General features: G+C 48.3%; 1 protein-coding gene across 1 annotated transcript in view; it reads right to left on the reverse strand.

Annotated features, from left to right (window-relative positions):
- The window catches only part of ATP6V1H (ATPase H+ transporting V1 subunit H), a 167,206-nt gene that overhangs the window by 18,955 nt on the left and 129,935 nt on the right, over positions 1-18,316 (reverse strand). The window contains exons 12-13 of the mRNA XM_082258604.1: positions 17,828-17,929; positions 14,469-14,582 (exon numbers count right to left, since the gene is read on the reverse strand). Of these exons, the coding sequence (XP_082114730.1) occupies positions 14,469-14,582; positions 17,828-17,929 (216 nt within the window). The remainder of the gene's footprint in view (positions 1-14,468; positions 14,583-17,827; positions 17,930-18,316) is intronic.

Raw genomic sequence — 18,316 nt, forward strand, 5'->3', positions numbered from 1 at the left:
GATTGACCAGAAACGGACAATGGCAGGACAGGCTGCCAGCTCCGACACTCTGCGAGCCGAATTGATCGCCACCAAAAAAGGTGACCTTCTAGGACAACATAGACAACGAGATCTACCCGATCCGTTCAAAAAAGAACCATGTTGTAACACGGACAGAACAAGATTCCAGTCCCAAGGAGGCAGAGGCACCCTCCTAGGAGGGACCAGATGCCCCCGAACAAAAGTGCCAATCAAGGAGATAGACGCCATAGGACGTTGAAAAAAGAACGGCCATCGCAGACACCTGACCCTTGATCATAGCCAGCGCCAAATGCTGTCAACACCCTTTCGAAGGAAGGACAACACCCCAGACACCGACCACGGGCGAGGTGAAGACCCCCTGAACTCACACCAGGCAAAATAGGCCTCCGAAATACGGTAAAAGACCTACCCCGAGGAAAAAATTCCTCGCGTCGATCAAAGTGTGAATGACCTCAGGGGAGAGACCCCTATCCCTCAGTGCCTCGGTTTCAACAGCCAGGCCGGCAAAGCCAGCGACTGCAAGGCAGGATGAAATATCAGCCCTTGAGACCGGAGATCTTCCCGAAGAGGCAGACGCCACGGGGCGTCGACCGCCAAATGCACGAGGTCTGCGTACCAGGACCGGCGAGGCCAGTCCGGTGTCACAAGAATCACCGTGTTTTGGTTCCGAGACCAACCTGCGAAGGAACCTGGGCAGCAATTGAAACGGTGAAAACGCATACATCAGTCGGTACTGATGCCACGGAGCTACCAACGCGTCTGACGCGTCTGCCCGAGGATCGCGTGGCCTTGCCACGAACCTGTACACCTTGCTGTACAGACGAGACGTGAACAGGTCCACCTCCGGAAGACCCCACGTCGCGCACAACATCTGGAGAACACCCGGACGGAGGGGCTATTCCCCCTGGTCCAGGGACTGGCGGCATCAGATAATCCGCCCGCCAGTTCTCCAACCCCTGGAATGTGAACCGCCGATATCGCCGGGACATGCGTCTTGGCCCAAGACAGAATGTCGGCCACTTCCCGAGCCACCCGGGCCCTCTTGGTGTCCCCTTGGCGAATGACGTAAGCCATCGCCGTGGCAATGTCCGTCTGCACCCGAACCGGACAGCCCTGCAGCCTGTCCGGCCAACGTTGAAGGCAGAGAATCATCGCACGCAATTCCAGAATGCTGACCGGAAGGGAGGATTCCCCCTCCGACCAAGTTCCCTGGGCGGACAGAACGCCCAGAACACCACCCCAGCCCGACAGGCTGGCATCCGTGGTGACCACCGTCCATGAGAGAGGACGAAAAGACTTGCCCCCTGACACCGGCGGGGACAGGAGCCACCACAGAAGAACCCTTCTGGTGCGATGGCCCAACGAAATCCGGATCCAGAGATCGCGGTCGCCCGTCCCACCTGGACAGGATCTCCGCTTGGAGACCCCGCGTGTGAAACTGGGCGAAGGGAATCGCCTCGAAAGCCGAGACCATCAATCCCAGACATCTCATGCACGTCCGAGTGGACGAGGACGGAGCGTCCCTGAGGGACCTGACTTCCTTCCTGAAGAGTCCTGAGTTTGTCGTCCGGTAGGAAGACCTTCACCTGGACAGAGTCCAGAACCATTCCCAGGTAAGGGAGACGAACCGATGGGCACAGTGCTGACTTTGGAAAAGTTATCGTCCAACCAAACTCCTGCAGAGACTGCATCGTAATGGACAGAGCCTTCTCCAGACCCTGGCTGGTCGCAGACCGAACCAGAATATCGTCCAGATACCCTAGGACAGAGACGTCCTGGGCTCTCAACAAAGCCAAAACCGGTGCCCGCACCTTGGTGAACACCCGTGGAGCCGAGGCGAGACCAAAGGGCAACGCCACAAATTGGTAGTGATCCTCCGCTATGGCGAATCGAAGGTACCTCTGGTGACCCTCGAAATTCGGGATGTGAAGATACGCATCCTTCAAGTCGATGGAAGCCATGAACTCCCCCGGAACCAGGGCAGCCACCACCGACCGCAGAGATTCCATGCGGAACTTGCGCACCCGCACAAAGCGGTTCAGCGCCTTTAAGTCCAGAATCGGACGTACCTTGCCCTCCTTCCGAGGCAAGGTGAACAGATTGGAATAGAACCCCCGAAACCTGTCCCGATGAGGCACCGGGACCACCACTCCCTGAGCCCTCAGGCCCTGCACCGCTAGATGCAGATCCCGCAAACGCTCCGGGGACAGTAGAAGATTTGAGGGAAAAAATCTGCGCTCCGGCCTATAGAGAAACTCGATCTCGTAGCCAGATCGAACGATTTCCTGAACCCACCTGTCCCGAACCCGGGACAGCCATGGCTGAAGGAAACCGAGCAAGCGTCCCCCCACCCCAGAGTCGGGTGAGGGCGCCCCTTCAGGCCGCACTGTTGTGGGCCGCTGAACCGGACTGGCCGGACTTTTGCTTACCAGTCCACGGCTTCTTACCAGGAGCCGTCTTAGCCTTGTGGGATTAGGGTAAGAGTGTGCTCTTACCACCCGTGATCCCCCTAATTAACGTATCTAGGGACTCACCAAAAAAGGCGAGAACCATCATAGGGCAGATTAGCCAAGGTCTAACGCGAAGATTGGTCCACCGACCAACACTTCAACCAAACCAAAACGGCGAGACAATACCGCCACACCATGTACACGTGCAGCCAACGGAACCATATCCAGGTCCGCATCACACAAATACATGACACCCTGGTGGATTTGATCCACCATATCCAAAGTCGCCTGGAGGGCAGAATCAGCCACCAGGACGCGATTAAGCACCTGCGTCCAGCTCGCGACAGCCTGGGCCGCCATAAGTGAAGCAAATAAAGCTTTCAGCATAGAACCCATAATAAAATATGCATGACGGGCAAGGGACTCCGTCCGTTTGTCCGTGGCATCCCGGAACACCGGGATATCCTCAGCAGGAATCGCAGTGGGCTTATTCAGAACCGCTATTGCGTGATCCACCGGAGGTGGGACACACCAATGCCCATCAGTAGCGTGCGTAAAAGGATAGCGCAGCTTAAACCTACTTGGTATAGCAAAAGGCCTGCGTATATTACGCCAATGTTCCTTTACAGCGCATTGAAAATCATCAGTGCAGGGAAATACCTGCGATGTTTTGCGTCTTTTCTGCGTCCCATAAGCCGCCAAGGCAGCAGGAGGACAAGGTTCATCCTGTAAACGCAGTGTTTGCTTGATAGAAGCAACCAATTCATCCATGAGTGCAAGCTCTTCAGCCGAGCCAGGGGGAGAAATATCAACCCCCTCAACCTCATTTCTGACCCTACATGGTCCAGGGAGGAACGGGACCCCGACAAGGAGACCCCAGCAACAGCAGCCCCATCACCAACACCCTCTGATCAGAGGAAATTGAAAACTCTGGGCCTTTTTGAGGATTGAGCAGCCATCAGCAATTGCACCTGAGTCGCAAGGCTAGCCACAATCGCAGCCAAACCCCCCCCCCCCGAGGGGGAAAACCGCAGTCCCCCGGCTTCCCACCAATGTGACAGGAAATTTGCTTTCCTGAGAATCCATGCCCCAAAATGAGTAAAATAAAATGGGTGACCGCCCCTTTAAATAAGGTGCTGCGAACGTAGCCCACCGCCACACAAGCACACCCACACCAGGGACCCCCACAGGGAGAAGTTATACTCAGGCAAGGATACAGGGAATAAAGGGAAAAAACCTGGAGAGACCGCTGCTGCTGCTGGCCAGATCGGTGCTCCTGTAGAAAAGGAATTGCTGATATTCAGGGCGCTCCATTAAAGCCTATGGGAGGCTACAAGAAAATGGCCGCCATGCATGTGTACCATGCGGCCGGAGCGAGTACAGCCAAAATGGCGCCGCTCCCCCACCTCATGAAGTTGGAATAAAAAATACACCACATAGTTATAAAGAACATGGTGGACCGCCGCAGCGGCGCTGTAATGTGCCCCAAACATGATAGCATCAAGTTCCACAGCACACAGCCGTTCACACACTCAGACTGACACAGAAGTGAAGCACAGCCCCCCCTCCTTGCAGCCCACAGCATGCAGTGTGAGAGATAGGGAAACATCAATAGTGTGAACACAGGGCAAGGTAACACAGTCCCAGACTGACACCCCCCAGACAGACAGGTCCCCACATGAATACACTTACCTCTTACATGGCGTGGGGGACCCGCACAGGCGAACAAGCACCTGTACATGAGACAGGGAGAGTCGCATCCAGGATGCAGCAGAAGGTGGGTGGAGAAACCGCACAGCGTCCAGTGAGGTAGCCACCTCACCCTAGCATCCCTACATGGAACAGGGATGGGTCGTTCAGAAAACTCAGGAGCGGTACCTGACTGAACGCTCGATGGCGGGCTGAGAAGCCACTGACCCACAACCTGCGACCAGGGGAGTCAGCCCGAGACGCAGCCCGCATTATCCTCTTCATCCGAAGAACTAACTATTGCTGGTAAAAATAACAGCTAAATAAAGAAAGAGAGAAAAAACTCAAATAAAATCAAAAAAGAGAGAAGGCTGAGACAAAATGCCCCAGCATAGAGACATCCAGCTACTCCTGACAAGCTAGACATTGAAACTGAAGCAGGAAACAGGAAGCAGGAGGGTATAGACTGAGGGGACCACCCCCTGGGGTGGGGATATGTTAAAAGCTTTAATATTGACATATTCTGTTGCCTAGCTACTCCTACGGAGCAAAGTCTAATACCCCATTGTGACGAATATGAAGATGGCGGCGACTGTCGGAGGACGTAAGAGAAATAGCATTTATTTTGAAAAAATAACAATATTTTTAACATTTTTATATGAAATTCCCCCCAAAAAAGATGTAAAAAACAATTTTTTTTTCAATTTTTGGCCAATTTGTTTTCTGCTACCCATGTTTGGTAAAAAGAAATTGCAATAAGCGTATTTTGATTGGTTTGCGCAAAAGTTATTGCGTTTACTAACTATGGGAAAGATTTCTGTCATTTTTGGTGTTTTTTTTTTTAACGCGTAATGGCGGCGATCTGCGATTTTTTTTGCGGGACTGCGACATTGCGGCGGACAGATCGGACCCTTGACTGACATTTTTGACACTTTTGGGGGTACCAGTGACATTACTGCAGTAATCAGTGCTATATATATGCACTGTTACTGTAAAAATGACACTGGCAGGGAAGGGGTTAATTTTATTGGAGAGGGAGGGGTTAATGTATGCCTGGTGCTTACTAACGTGTGGGGGGGGGAGGTGACTGAGTGAGCCAGGGACAGATCGGATGTTCAGCTATGCTGAACACTCCGATCTGTCACTCCCTGTCACTTAGGAGATCCGCCCGCTCTGTTTACACAGGCGGGCGGATCTCCAAACTGGATTCCCTGACGATCGGGGCAGAGCTCCTCCCCTGGCCCGACTCCCGCTGTGAATGAAAACAGCGGGAGCGCGCTTCCGGAGGAGCGCGAGCGCCGCCTACAGGGGGAGGAGTCTGGCGACGTAGGTCTACGTCGTCAGACGATAACGAGCCACTTTGCCGCAGTAGTACTCCGGTACTCAGTGGTAAAGTGGTTAATTGCTGTCTGGGTCACACTGTCTGGAATCACAATCTCAATTAGCCATGTATCCAATACTGAAAAGAGAGAGGAAATCCTAATTTGTCACCAGAATAAGAATAAAGGGGACATTTTCCAGTGACAACTTCCTAAGAGGGCATTTCACTTAATTTTCTCTCACTCCATGTTGTCTCCACAGGAAGGTAAGCTGCAATGTTTTGTTAATCCTTAATATACCCTTTAAAGTGTTAGTGTTTGGAAATGTGGATAAGAGTTTAGTGCTCATTTTAGAGAAAAGTGCTAAAGGACAGGTAAAGTTTTTTGGGTTTTTTTCAGCTTCTTTTTTTGGTTATAGGTTAGATCATTGTTTTACTGGTCAGGTTAGTTCTTTAGTGAAGGGGACTCCCAAGTAACAAGAAAAAATGTGAAGGACACAACTTTGCTCAGACACGAAACTGTAGCAAGTTACACTCCTCTCACTAGGTTTCAAAAATTGAAATAAAAAAAAACCTGTAGCCAGGCTTTCTACTTACCCTGTAATGAAAGAATGGAGAAAAATAATTTTGAAGTGTATCAACCTTTTCAATAAAACTGGATTTATTTTTCAAGGCTTAGAAGATGAGCAGATCCCATCATGCAAAAATACAGGAAACTTGTAGGGGTTTATACAGGTTATTAAAATATATAGTCCAGCATCTTAAAATTCCTATGACTGGGTTCAGTGCAGCTACTTTTAGGGGACTGGAAACTGACAAAATGGTTGCAGGAACATACCCCTATATAATCCCTTCCACTACTAGCTAGCGGCAGTTTTGTAGTACACAATAGGGAGATCATAAGAATAGAGGGGAGGGGCCTGTGTCCTGTACTGTACGCCAGCAAATGGATTTTACTGATAAGTTAAAAACGGAATTTTTGTAAAATCTTACCTGTAAAATTCCTTTCTCTGAGTCCTCCGACAGTCGCCGCCTCTTCATATTCGTCACATATGGGGTATTAGACTTTGCTCCGAAGGAGTAGCTAGGCAACAGAATATGTTAACAATAAAGCTTTAACATATCCCACCCTCAAGGGGTGGTCCCCTCAGTCAATACCCTCCTACTTCCTGCAACCATATCTCAGTTTTAGTGGAATAGCAGTAGAGTATACAATCAAACCCCAAAAGAGGGGCGGGGGCGGCGACTGTCGGAGGACTCAGAGAAAGGAATTTTACAGGTAAGATTTTACAAAAATTCCGTTTTCTCTTACGTCCTCCGACAGTCGCCGCCTCTTCATATTCGTCACATATGGGGACGTCCCAAAGCAGTGCAAACATGAGGGGTGGGAAACGCATCCGCGCCGAAAGGCAACGCAGTCTCCGCATCAAAGAAGGAACCTTACCAAAGGAAGGAAACCAGCTGGGCAACAGCAAAAAACAAGTGCTCAACAGGAGCAACAACCCAGGAAAAGACAAAAAACCAGGGGATACAAAACTTATCCCAACAGCCAGGAGTCCCCAACAAGGGACCCTAGGGAACAGTCGCACTAAGAACCTTGCGGCCAAAGGAAGCATCCGCCGATGCCTGAACATCTACTTTGTAGAATTTTGTGAAAGTGTGCACGGTCGCCCAAGTCGCCGCCTTACACACCTGGGCTACAGAAGCCCCATGACGACAGGCCCAAGACGTACTCAGAGATCTAGTAGAGTGCGCCTTCACAGGCACAGGGGGAACCTTCCCCTGCAAAGCATAGGCCTGTTCAATGGTCTGCCTGATCCATTTGGCGATGGTAGAGGCCGAAGCCGCCATGCCCTTCCGAGGACCCTCCGGAAGAACAAACAAGGAGTCCGTCTTTCGAAAAGACTCAGTCGATTTAAGGTAAACCCTTATCGCCCGAACAACATCCAGAGAGTGCAATCTCACCTCCTTTGGATGTTTAGGCTTCGTGCACAACGAAGGCAAGACAATATCCTCATTAAGATGGAAGTCCGAAACACGTTTCGGAAGAAAAGAAGGATTAGGTCGCAAGACCACCTTATCCAAATGAATAACCAGGTACGGAGACTTGCAGGACAAAGCCGCCAGCTCCGACACTCTGCGAGCCGAAGTGATCGCCACCAAAAAGGCGACCTTTTTGGATAACATAGACAACGAGATCTCCCTGATCTGTTCAAAAAGAGCACGTTGTAACACAGATAGAACGAGATTCAAGTCCCAAGGGGGCAGAGGATCCCGCCTCGGGGGAACCAGATGCCGCACACCCTGAACAAAGGTGCCAACCAATGGGTTGGAAGCCACGGGACGTTGAAACAGAACGGCCAGAGCAGACACCTGACCCTTTATCGTAGCCAGCGCCAAACGCTGATCAACACCCGTTTGAAGGAAAGACAGCACACGGGACACCGAGTACGTGCGGGGTGAAAACCCCCTGGACTCACACCAGGCAAAATAGGCCTTCCAAGTACGGTAATAAACCTTCCCCGAGGAAGATTTCCTCGCATTGATTAAAGTATGAACGACCTCCGGAGAGAGACCCCTCTCCTTCAGGACCTCGGTCTCAACAGCCAGGCCGTCAAAGCCAGCGACTGTAAAGCAGGATGGTATATCGGTCCTTGAGAGTAGATCGTCTCGAAGAGGCAGACGCCACGGGGCGTCGACCGCCAGATTCACGAGGTCTGCGTACCAGGACCGGCGAGGCCAGTCCGGTGCCACAAGAATCACCGTGTTGCGTTCCGAGTGTAACCTGCGAAGGAACCTGGACAGCAACTGAATCGGTGGAAACGCGTACATCAGCCTGTACTGATGCCACGTGGCCACTAACGCGTCCGACGTGTCTGCCCGAGGGTCGCGCGTCCTTGCCACGAACCTCTTCACCTTGTTGTTGAGGCGAGACGCGAACAGGTCCACATCTGGAAGACCCCACTTTGCGCACAACGTCTGGAAGACAGCCGGATGGAGAGACCATTCCCCCTGATCCAGGGTCTGGCGACTCAGATAGTCCGCCTGCCAGTTCTCCACTCCCGGAATGTGAACCGCCGTTATCGCCGGGACATGAGTCTCGGCCCAAGACAGAATGTCGGCCACTTCCCGAGCCGCTCGGGCACTCCTGGTGCCCCCTTGGTGGTTGATGTAGGCCACCGCCGTGGCATTGTCCGTCTGCACCCGAACCGGGCAACCCTGCAGCCGGTCCGTCCAGCGATGAAGACAGAGACTTATCGCACGCAATTCCCGAATGTTGATCGGAAGGGAAGACTCCCCCTCCGACCAAGTCCCCTGAGCGGACAGAACGCCCAGAACTCCACCCCAGCCCGACAGGCTGGCATCCGTGGTGATTACCGTCCACGAGATCGGACGAAACGACTTGCCCCCGGACACCAACGGGGACTGGAGCCACCACAGAAGGTTTTCCCTGGTGCGAAGACTCAACGAGATTTGAAGATCCAGAGATTGAGGTCGCCCGTCCCACCTGGACAGGATCTCCGCTTGGAGACCCCGCGTGTGAAACTGTGCGAAAGGAATCGCCTCGAAGGCCGAGACCATCAATCCCAGACATCTCATACACGTCCGCAGAGACGAGTTCGGAACGTCCCTGAGGGACCTGACTTCCTCCCGGAGAGTCCTGAGTTTGTCTTCCGGCAGGAAGACCTTCGCCTGCACCGAGTCCAGTATCATTCCCAGATAGGGGAGACGAACCGACGGACTCAGTGTCGACTTTGGAAAATTTATCGTCCAACCAAACTCCTGCAGAGTTTGCATCGTGACAGACAGGTCCACCTCCAGACCCTGGCTGGTCGCAGACCGAACCAGAATGTCGTCCAGATACCCCAGGACAGAAACGCCCTGGGCCCTTAATAATGCCAGAACCGGTGCAAGCACCTTGGTGAAGACCCGCGGAGCCGAGGCGAGACCAAAGGGCAACGCCACAAACTGGTAGTGATCCTCCGCAATGGCAAATCGAAGGTACCTCTGATGACCCTCGAATATGGGGATGTGAAGGTACGCATCCTTCAAATCGATGGAGGCCATGAATTCCCCCGGAACCAGGGCAGCCACCACCGACCGCAGGGATTCCATGCGGAACTTGCGAACCCGCACAGAGCGGTTCAGAGCCTTCAAGTCCAGAATCGGACGAACCTTGCCCTCCTTTCTGGGCACGGTGAACAGATTGGAATAAAACCCCCGAAACCTGTCCCGATGAGGCACCGGAACCACCACTCCCTGAGCCCTCAGGTCCCGCACCGCCAGGTGGAGGTCCCGCAAGCGCTCTGGAGACAGTTGAAGATTTGAGGGAAAAAATCTGCTCTCCGGCCGAGAGAGAAACTCGATCTTGTAACCAGATCGAACGATTTCCAGAACCCATCTGTCCCGCACACGGGCCAACCAGGGCTGAAGAAAACCGAGCAAGCGTCCCCCCACCCCAAAACTGGGTGAGGGCGCCCCTTCAGGCCGAACTGTTATGGGCTGCAGGTCCGGATTGGCCGGACTTCTGTTTACCAGACCAGGGCTTCTTCTGAGAGCCTTGACCTTTGAACGGTTTGCCCTTGTAGTGCGGCCGAAAGGCACGAAAGGACCCCTGAGGGGGCCGAAAATTAGCATGCTTCTTCCCAGAAGACCCCTTAGCCTTGGGGAAATGGGGCAAAAGAGTGCTCTTACCCCCGGTGATCCCCTTAATCAACACATCCAGGGACTCCCCAAAAAGGCGAGACCCATCATAAGGCAGATTGGCTAAGGTCTTACGTGAAGATTGGTCCACCGACCAACATTTCAACCAAAACAGGCGTCGAGACAACACCGCCACGCTGTGTACACGTGCAGCCAACGGAATCAGGTCCAGGTCCGCATCACACAGATACATGACACCCTGGTGGATCTGATCCACCATATCCAGGGTCGCCGGCGAGGCCGAGTCGGCCACTAGGACGCGCCTAAGCATCTGCGTCCAACTTGCGATCGCCTGGGCCGCCATGAGAGAAGCAAACAGAGCCTTAAGCATAGAACCCGTAACAGAATAAGTATGACGGGCAAGAGACTCCAGTCTCCTATCCGTGGCATCACGGAAAACAGGGGAACCCTCTGCAGGAATCGCAGTGGCTTTGTTCAAAACCGCAATTGCATGATCCACTGGTGGAGGCACACACCACCTTTCATCAGTGGCAGGCGAAAAAGGATAACGCAGCTTGAATTTACTCGGTACCGCAAAAGGTTTGCGCAGATCGCGCCATTGATCCTTAACAGCGCGCTGAAAATCAGCATTGCAGGGAAAAACCTGCGGCGTCCTGCGTTTCCTCTGCGTCCCATAAGCCGCCAAGGCAGCGGGGGGACACACTTCGTCCTGCAAACGCAGCGTTTGCTTAATGGAAGCAATCAACTCATCCATGATTGCAAGCTCTTCAGGCGAGCCAGGGGGAGAATTATCAACCCCCTCAACTTCAGCCTCCACCTCAGACCCCACTAGATCAAGAGAGGAGCGGGACCCCGATAAGGAGGCCCCTGCCAGAACAGCCCCATCACCTTCACCCTCAGAATCAGAGGAAAGAGCAACTCTGGGCCTTTTAGTAGATTGAGCAGCCACCAGCATTTGCACCTGAGCAGCAAGGCCAGCCACAATAGTGGCTAAATCCCCCCCTGGGGGGGAAACAGCGGTCCCCTGGCTTTCCACCAATACTGTAGGAAATTTGCCCTCCTGAGAATCCATTGCCCCTGTAATGCCAGACAACCAAGGGTTAACTGCCCCTTTTAAGCAAGCGCGGCAAGCGCAGCCCACCGCACCACACTCAAGCACAATGAGACCCCCACAGGGAATATGCAAACTGAACACAGGCAATGGATAGCAAGAACAGAAGGATAAAACCTGAGGAGACCCTCGCCGCTGCTGCTGCCTCGATCGGTGTTCCTGGAAAGAGGAAGTGATGCTGCCAGGGCGCTTCTATGTTAGCCTATGGAGGCTACAAGAAAATGGCCGCCATGCATGTAAACCATGCGGCCGGAGCGGGTGTAGGCAAAATGGCGTCGTTTGGCGCCGAAACCGCCGCTCCACAGTGCATTAAAACACACATTACATTCCAATATCAGAATACATGTCAGATCGCCGCAGCGATCGCTGTATATGCCCAAACATGCCAAAAAAACATGCCCCACAGCACACAGCTTCTCACACTGACCAGTCTGACACACACAGTGTCATACAGCTCCCCCCCCCCCCCTTGCAGCCCACAGCATGCAGCCGAGAGATAGGGAGACAAGCAGTGTGAATAGAGGCAGGTTACACAGTCCCAGACTGACACCCCCCCAGACAGACAGGTCCCCACATAAATACACTTACCTCACATGGCGTGGGGGACCCGCACAGGCGAACAAGCCGCTGCACATGAGGCAGGGAGAGTCGCAATTCAAGACGCACAAAATGGGGGTTAAGAAACCGCACAGCGTCCAGTGAGGTAGCCACCTCACCAAGCATCCCTGCACCGAACAGGGATGGGTCGTTCACTGTGCCAGGAGCGTTACCTGGCTGAACGCTCGATGGCAGACTGGGAAGCCACTGACCCACGACCTGCGACCAGGGGGATCAGCCCGAGACCCAGTCCGCATGATCCTCTTCGTCCGAAGAACTAACTAACGCTGACAAAATAACAGCTAAATAAAGGTAGAGATAAAAACTCAAACAAAATATTAAAAAGAAGAAAGAGTCTGGGACAGAAAGTCCCAGCACAGAGAGAGCCAGCCACTCCTGACAAGCTAGACATTAAAACTGAGATATGGTTGCAGGAAGTAGGAGGGTATTGACTGAGGGGACCACCCCTTGAGGGTGGGATATGTTAAAGCTTTATTGTTAACATATTCTGTTGCCTAGCTACTCCTTCGGAGCAAAGTCTAATACCCCATATGTGACGACGACTGTCGGAGGACGTAAGAGAAATATTATTTTCATGAATGCACTGTACAGAACACAGGCTTATTTAAATTATTATGGCTAGGACAGCCAAAAGCAATATAAGTGAGGGGTGGGCAACACAGTAAACAATGCCCACAGGCTCACCTATTAAGCAGGTCAAGAAGGGCTTGACAGACTCAGAGAGCAAACCTAAAGATGACATCGGGGAAGGCTTGGACATCTACTTGGTAGAACCTAAACGTGTACACAGAATACCAGGTTGCAGCCTTGCAAATCTGAGATAAAGATGCCTGATGCAGAAAAGTCCAGGAAGCACTAACTGATCTGATAGAGCTTGTCTTAACAGGGACAGTAGAAACCCTATCAAACTACAGGCTTTCACTGTAACTTGTCTAATCTACCTAGCAATGGTGTTGTTAAAGTAAGAAACAGCCGGATCTATCACAAGAACTGCATACTTCCAATGGAAATATTGTTCAATGAGATACTGTTGTGCAAAACAAATACAAATTTAAAATTATTAAAATGTTTGTCGTGTGAAAGGTTTTGAGCACAAAAGTACTGTTGTGGCCCAAAACAGGCATGATTCTTACAGAAATAATTGATCACAAATTACTTAGAACAGCTTAGAATAGAAGACTAATCTTGTAATTTGCTACTGGCAACATGAGTACATCTACAAAATCTTTTATCAGTGAGGTCTACTATTTCAATCCCTCAACTCTTTTCTCAAAAGAGGAGCTCACAGTAACACATTCCCTTTCTAAAGAGTACAAACAATATGATATTCATTGTTGCAAAATCAAGCACAGTTCAGACCAAATGAAAAGAACATGATTGAATGCACTTGTCTACCCAGTGACCTCTAACAAAATATCCTGCAGATCTAAAAACTAATTCAGCAAGAAAGTGCCTGCATTCTGAATTTTATTTTCTCAACTCCTTTTTCTAATTTTCCAAACAAATGATGTACTGAAGCAGGGTTAAAAGAGAAAAAAAGAAATCACATCTATTTTCAGATAGCACAAAATCCAACTGTCATAACATGGAAGTTATATTTTGTTCCTAAAGATTTTGTAAAACAACCCCCCCCCAATATAAAATGTATATATATATCCTATAATAGAATATTCTTTCCTCTTGTTAGCCCATGTATATATTCTTGCCTCTTGTTAGCCTACCTACAGTGTGTTTATACATAGTTAAAAAGTTAAGTTTAACAAAAAGTCCATCTAGATTAACCATGGAAAAAAATGAATAATGAAAACATTATTAAATAAATAGATGTGTCAATAAAGTAAACAGTCCTTTATATCATGACCTAAGTTACAGAACCTTCTCAGTCAGAATTACTTCTCAGACTAGGTCTTCTAAACAAGAAATGCAACTATTATGGTTTAAAAGGGCAGAACGCTAGGTGAATGGTTTGGCATCAAGTTTAGTCTACACATGCCTTGTAAGAGAGGTCTAAATGCAAGGTTAAAATGCAGGCTATTGATCCAAAAAAACAACTCATTCAGATAGGTCACTTAAGATGTTTTTTTTGGTTGGCAGGGCAACCATTAGGAGTGGCCTTTAAATGAACTGTTAACAGAGGACTGTGGATGTATCTTTGATGCCTATATATAATCTTACTATACAAATCAAATACACACACATATATAGTATGCAACACAGACAGTTAAATCTCAATATTGGTCCTGGTGACTAATATTTCTGGTGCAGCAAGGGATGAGAAATTCACAGAACAGGAGCTGAATGAAATCTTCTAAATGGCAAATACTGTATGTTATGGTAAAAAAAAAAAAAAAAGAAGTGGGGTAGATGGGATCTTCTACTTCCTGCTGGATCACTGGGACAGGAAGCAAAGGGGGTTCTCCCAAATGGAACATCGAGAAAAAAACCTGAAAGGAGTCTAAACCATTCAATGCTGTATCCAGTATAAAAAAGTATACACCAAATAATGTAAAATGCATTTTTTTTTAAGAAACTTTCCTGCAAAATCAGAACAGCTGTATTATTTACGTAAACATTATATTCCTTAACTGTCACTTACCAGTTATGGACCATCAGTTTCTGCACAGCCAGCAAAGCATTGTAACGGACCTGTTGGTCTTCATGATGCATGTGGTTCATTACCAGCTGCTTACCACCCAATTGCTCAATCACCCTGCAAGAAGGGGTTGGCATATTGATTACTTATTGGATTGTCTATATGATTAATCCTACTGTGAGTCTAGGAGAGAGAGTTATTAAAAAATCGAAACACTTGTTACGAAATATGATTGCCTAAAACTGTATGTTTTGTTAGCTGGGTAGATGAAGAACTATATGTAATATCTCTTTTAGTAAATTTGATTATAAGCCTATAACAAAAATTAGATTTCTTGCTGTTGCTTGACATGCATTTCTGCACAACAGTTCTTTCTGTGAGCCAGCAAATGTATTCTCTTGCTGGCTACTCATTATGCAAATGACAGGCAAATATTGCAAAGGGGTAAGCAATCTACAGGCAACAAACAGCTTATATTTACATCAACTATGGTGAGAAAAGAAAACACCATTACGTCTCTATAAGTAATAATATAACAGTACAGCTGCAGAATAAAAGCTTTTGCATAGAATACAGTATTTTTAACCAATATTTGTGCCATTTTGTCACTGACAGCAGCAACTTGCTGCTCATTAATTGTCAGCACTAGCTGTCTCCAAGTTATCGTTGTTTATTACTTGTTTTATTGTTGCTCAATGAGATTTACTACACCTGTCCTCAGAAAAATGTGCGCACTGCCATTGCTGACTTTTTGGGAAATGTTGGTTTTATGACAGGCATGCTGATATATTTATGTCAATTTTTCAGTTACTGGGCTAGAACTTGTATATAGATAAGTATTACAAATTCTTCAGGTCATCATTTGCGGTTCACTTGCTTGAAACCTGTAACAGAAGCTGGATGTGAAAAGCATTTCAGAATAGCAATGGCAGCCCATAGGATTCTCTCATGACAGGTAACTTTCACACTTCACTTGACAGCCAATCACAAACCTAACCCTGCAAATCCACCCTCAAAAGTAACCCCTATCCCATAGGTCTGCAACCCACGGCACCGGAGCCGCATGCGGCTCTTTTGAACCTTTGCTGCGGCTCCGACACTCCCCACTGTGGCACTGTACTGGCTGTGATGTCGCGTGGGGGGCGGTGCATGCGTTAGTCACACACCGTCCCGACGTCACCTTCCCGCCCGCTGTCAGAGAGGAGGGCAGCGGCGCGCATGCAGGTCTAGTCGAGGAGGAAAAAGACATCCGTCCAGACTCCCGTCAGCAGCAGCATGCCAGGCACCAGTGTGAGGTAAGTGAAGTGATGCCTCAGGGGGGGGCCCACACACTGTATTAAGGGGGGCACGCATGCACGCTGGTCTCTGCATTGAAAGGGGCATGTATGCTGGTCACTACATTGAAAGGGGCATGTATGCTGGTCACTACATTGAAAGGGGCATGTATGCTGGTCACTACATTGAAAGGGGCATGTATGCTGGTCACTACATTGAAAGGGGCATGTATGCTGGTCACTACATTGAAAGGGGCATGTATGCTGGTCACTATATTGAAGGGGCAGGTATACTGGTCACTATATTGAAAGGGGGCATATATGCAGTGTTATATTTATTTGTTTTAAATGTTGCAATGGTTTTGCGGCTCCCATTTTTTTTTTTCCTTCGGAAACGGGTCCAAGTGGCTCTTTTTGTCTTAAAGGTTGCAGACCCCTGCCCTATCCTAACACTAAAAGTGGTTCTAAAGGCTCTAGTGTTTTTACCCTAATCATTCTATGCATTAAGGTAAAAAAACATTTTGGGTGCAAATACTCCCCCATCCTCCATTATACTTACCTGAGCCCCATCTCGATCCAGCGATGTGCATGAGCAGCGACTCTCCGGGGTCTCTCCCTTCTTATTGTCTCACACAGAAGTGGGAGCCATTGGGTTGTGCTGCTGTCAACCACAGTGTGGGTTTCTGGATTGGGTGCATGGTGCACAAATTTAGAATTATCGCAGATGCCCTTCAAGATGCCCTAGGTGTTTTCTATCTGAGTTTGTAAAGATTATTCTTTCTACACTTTTTCATGGCCCTTAGGGAATACATGTGGCATTTTAGTGGATTCATTTTATATATCACTTTAAATGGATTACTTTTGTATATTTGGACACATTTTTCACGTTTGACATTCACATAATTTATTGAAGTAAAAATGTAATATATTGTAGGTTACCAATCATTAGATGTGGTCACTACATTAGTTTTCTTTTTTTAGGCTATTTCCCTCCTGTTTTCACCTGGTGATCTGACCAGTAACACATCTCCTGTATTAGGGTGCCCCCATTCTGGATGAATGAACACAGGGGGCACAGAAGACAACAGCTCTGTCAGTCTGGGTGGGGGTCTGAGGGGGAATGTAACATGTTAGCAAAAAGCACCAGTCTGCGCCCCTCCAACCCCCCCGCTGTGACAATTTAAAAACGGTGCACGGCTTCGCTCACACAGTCAAGTCATTCATTCACAGAGTTCTATGAATGAATAAAATACAAGTACTCTCTTCCACCACTGGTAAGCACTTTCATAATTCACTGATCTTCTTGCTCTCCAGTAACTGTTTGCCAAATGGGAGGTACGAGCAGACAGCTATACCGAGATTCTGCAGAGCCTGGCATTGTACCTGTGATCTGCTGACCATGGGTGCAATGCTCTGCAAGCTCCAGAAAAAAATAAAAAATAAATGCATGCTTTGTTACCTGCAAAAATATATGCATTTAAAAAAAAAAAAAAATGTGAACTTAGCCTTTAAATACACTAACAAACAGAAGTCAAATCCAGCTCACTTCATAATAAGATACAGCAAAAAGTTTTTTTTTTTCTTTTTAGAGAAAATGGTTTTACATGAATAAATAAAAGCTCATTGTAAGCGGTAAATGGTTTGTCTCATCCCTTTAGCTGATGCATCTGCAGGACTGCTTGTTCTTTTGAAAAAAAAAAAAAAACACTGACTTACTGGCTGGATCACCAGATGAAAGTAGAAAAAAATAAAACCGAAAAAAGAAACTTAATGCAGCCATCACAGTTAAGAATTGGTAAGATGCAGTAAAATAAATGTTTGCGTTTTAGGTTTAGTACTGTTTTAACATTGAATTAGTAACCATAGTGATAGAACGATGTCACAGAATAGCAAAGACCTGTGGGAACCTTGGAGAAATGTACAGGAACACAACTAAAGGGGGCCGTGGTGGAAGAAACAAGAAACTGCTGATCTAAAAGAAAGCAATGCAGTAAAGTGGCATAGTATACATAAATGTTTTCAACAATCAAATGGCTATGAAAACTGAAACTATAAATCACTAGTGCCTAATACATAGGCTGAACATACCTTTTTCCTCTGGGGTAATGTCGTACATACTCTCCTACGTCATGGGCAGCCACAGCAAGGACTTGAGGGTCATCAGAGACTTCCAAAAGCTTTGTTAGGATTCTGTAAAATATTAAAAAGGATAGGTCAGAACAGCAAGGATTCGCACATAAGTAATGAAATTTGTGACCTTTACAATATAGCACACATGTATAAAAGCAACTTTTTCTACACACCACAGCTTAGAAAACCAAACCCATCAATTTGTATAAAGCAAGAGGTATTTATTAAAAAGCCAAATAAAATTAACGTTGTCATGACAAAAAAAAATCTCTAGGTCTGTAGGAATGACTATATTAAAATAATAGCACCTATTAGGGAAAAAAAAAACAAGTTTAGGTCCTCCAAGATTATGGATCAGTAATTTTAAATAAAAGTACTACAGTTGGACATAGACTGTTTTAATCATGGCTGGTCCCTGCTGGAATGGATTGAGATTTGAACCTTCTA

The sequence above is a fragment of the Pelophylax lessonae genome (genome assembly GCF_965119305.1).
Source record: "Pelophylax lessonae genome assembly, chromosome: 5".
NCBI classification, from domain to species: domain Eukaryota; kingdom Metazoa; phylum Chordata; class Amphibia; order Anura; family Ranidae; genus Pelophylax; species Pelophylax lessonae.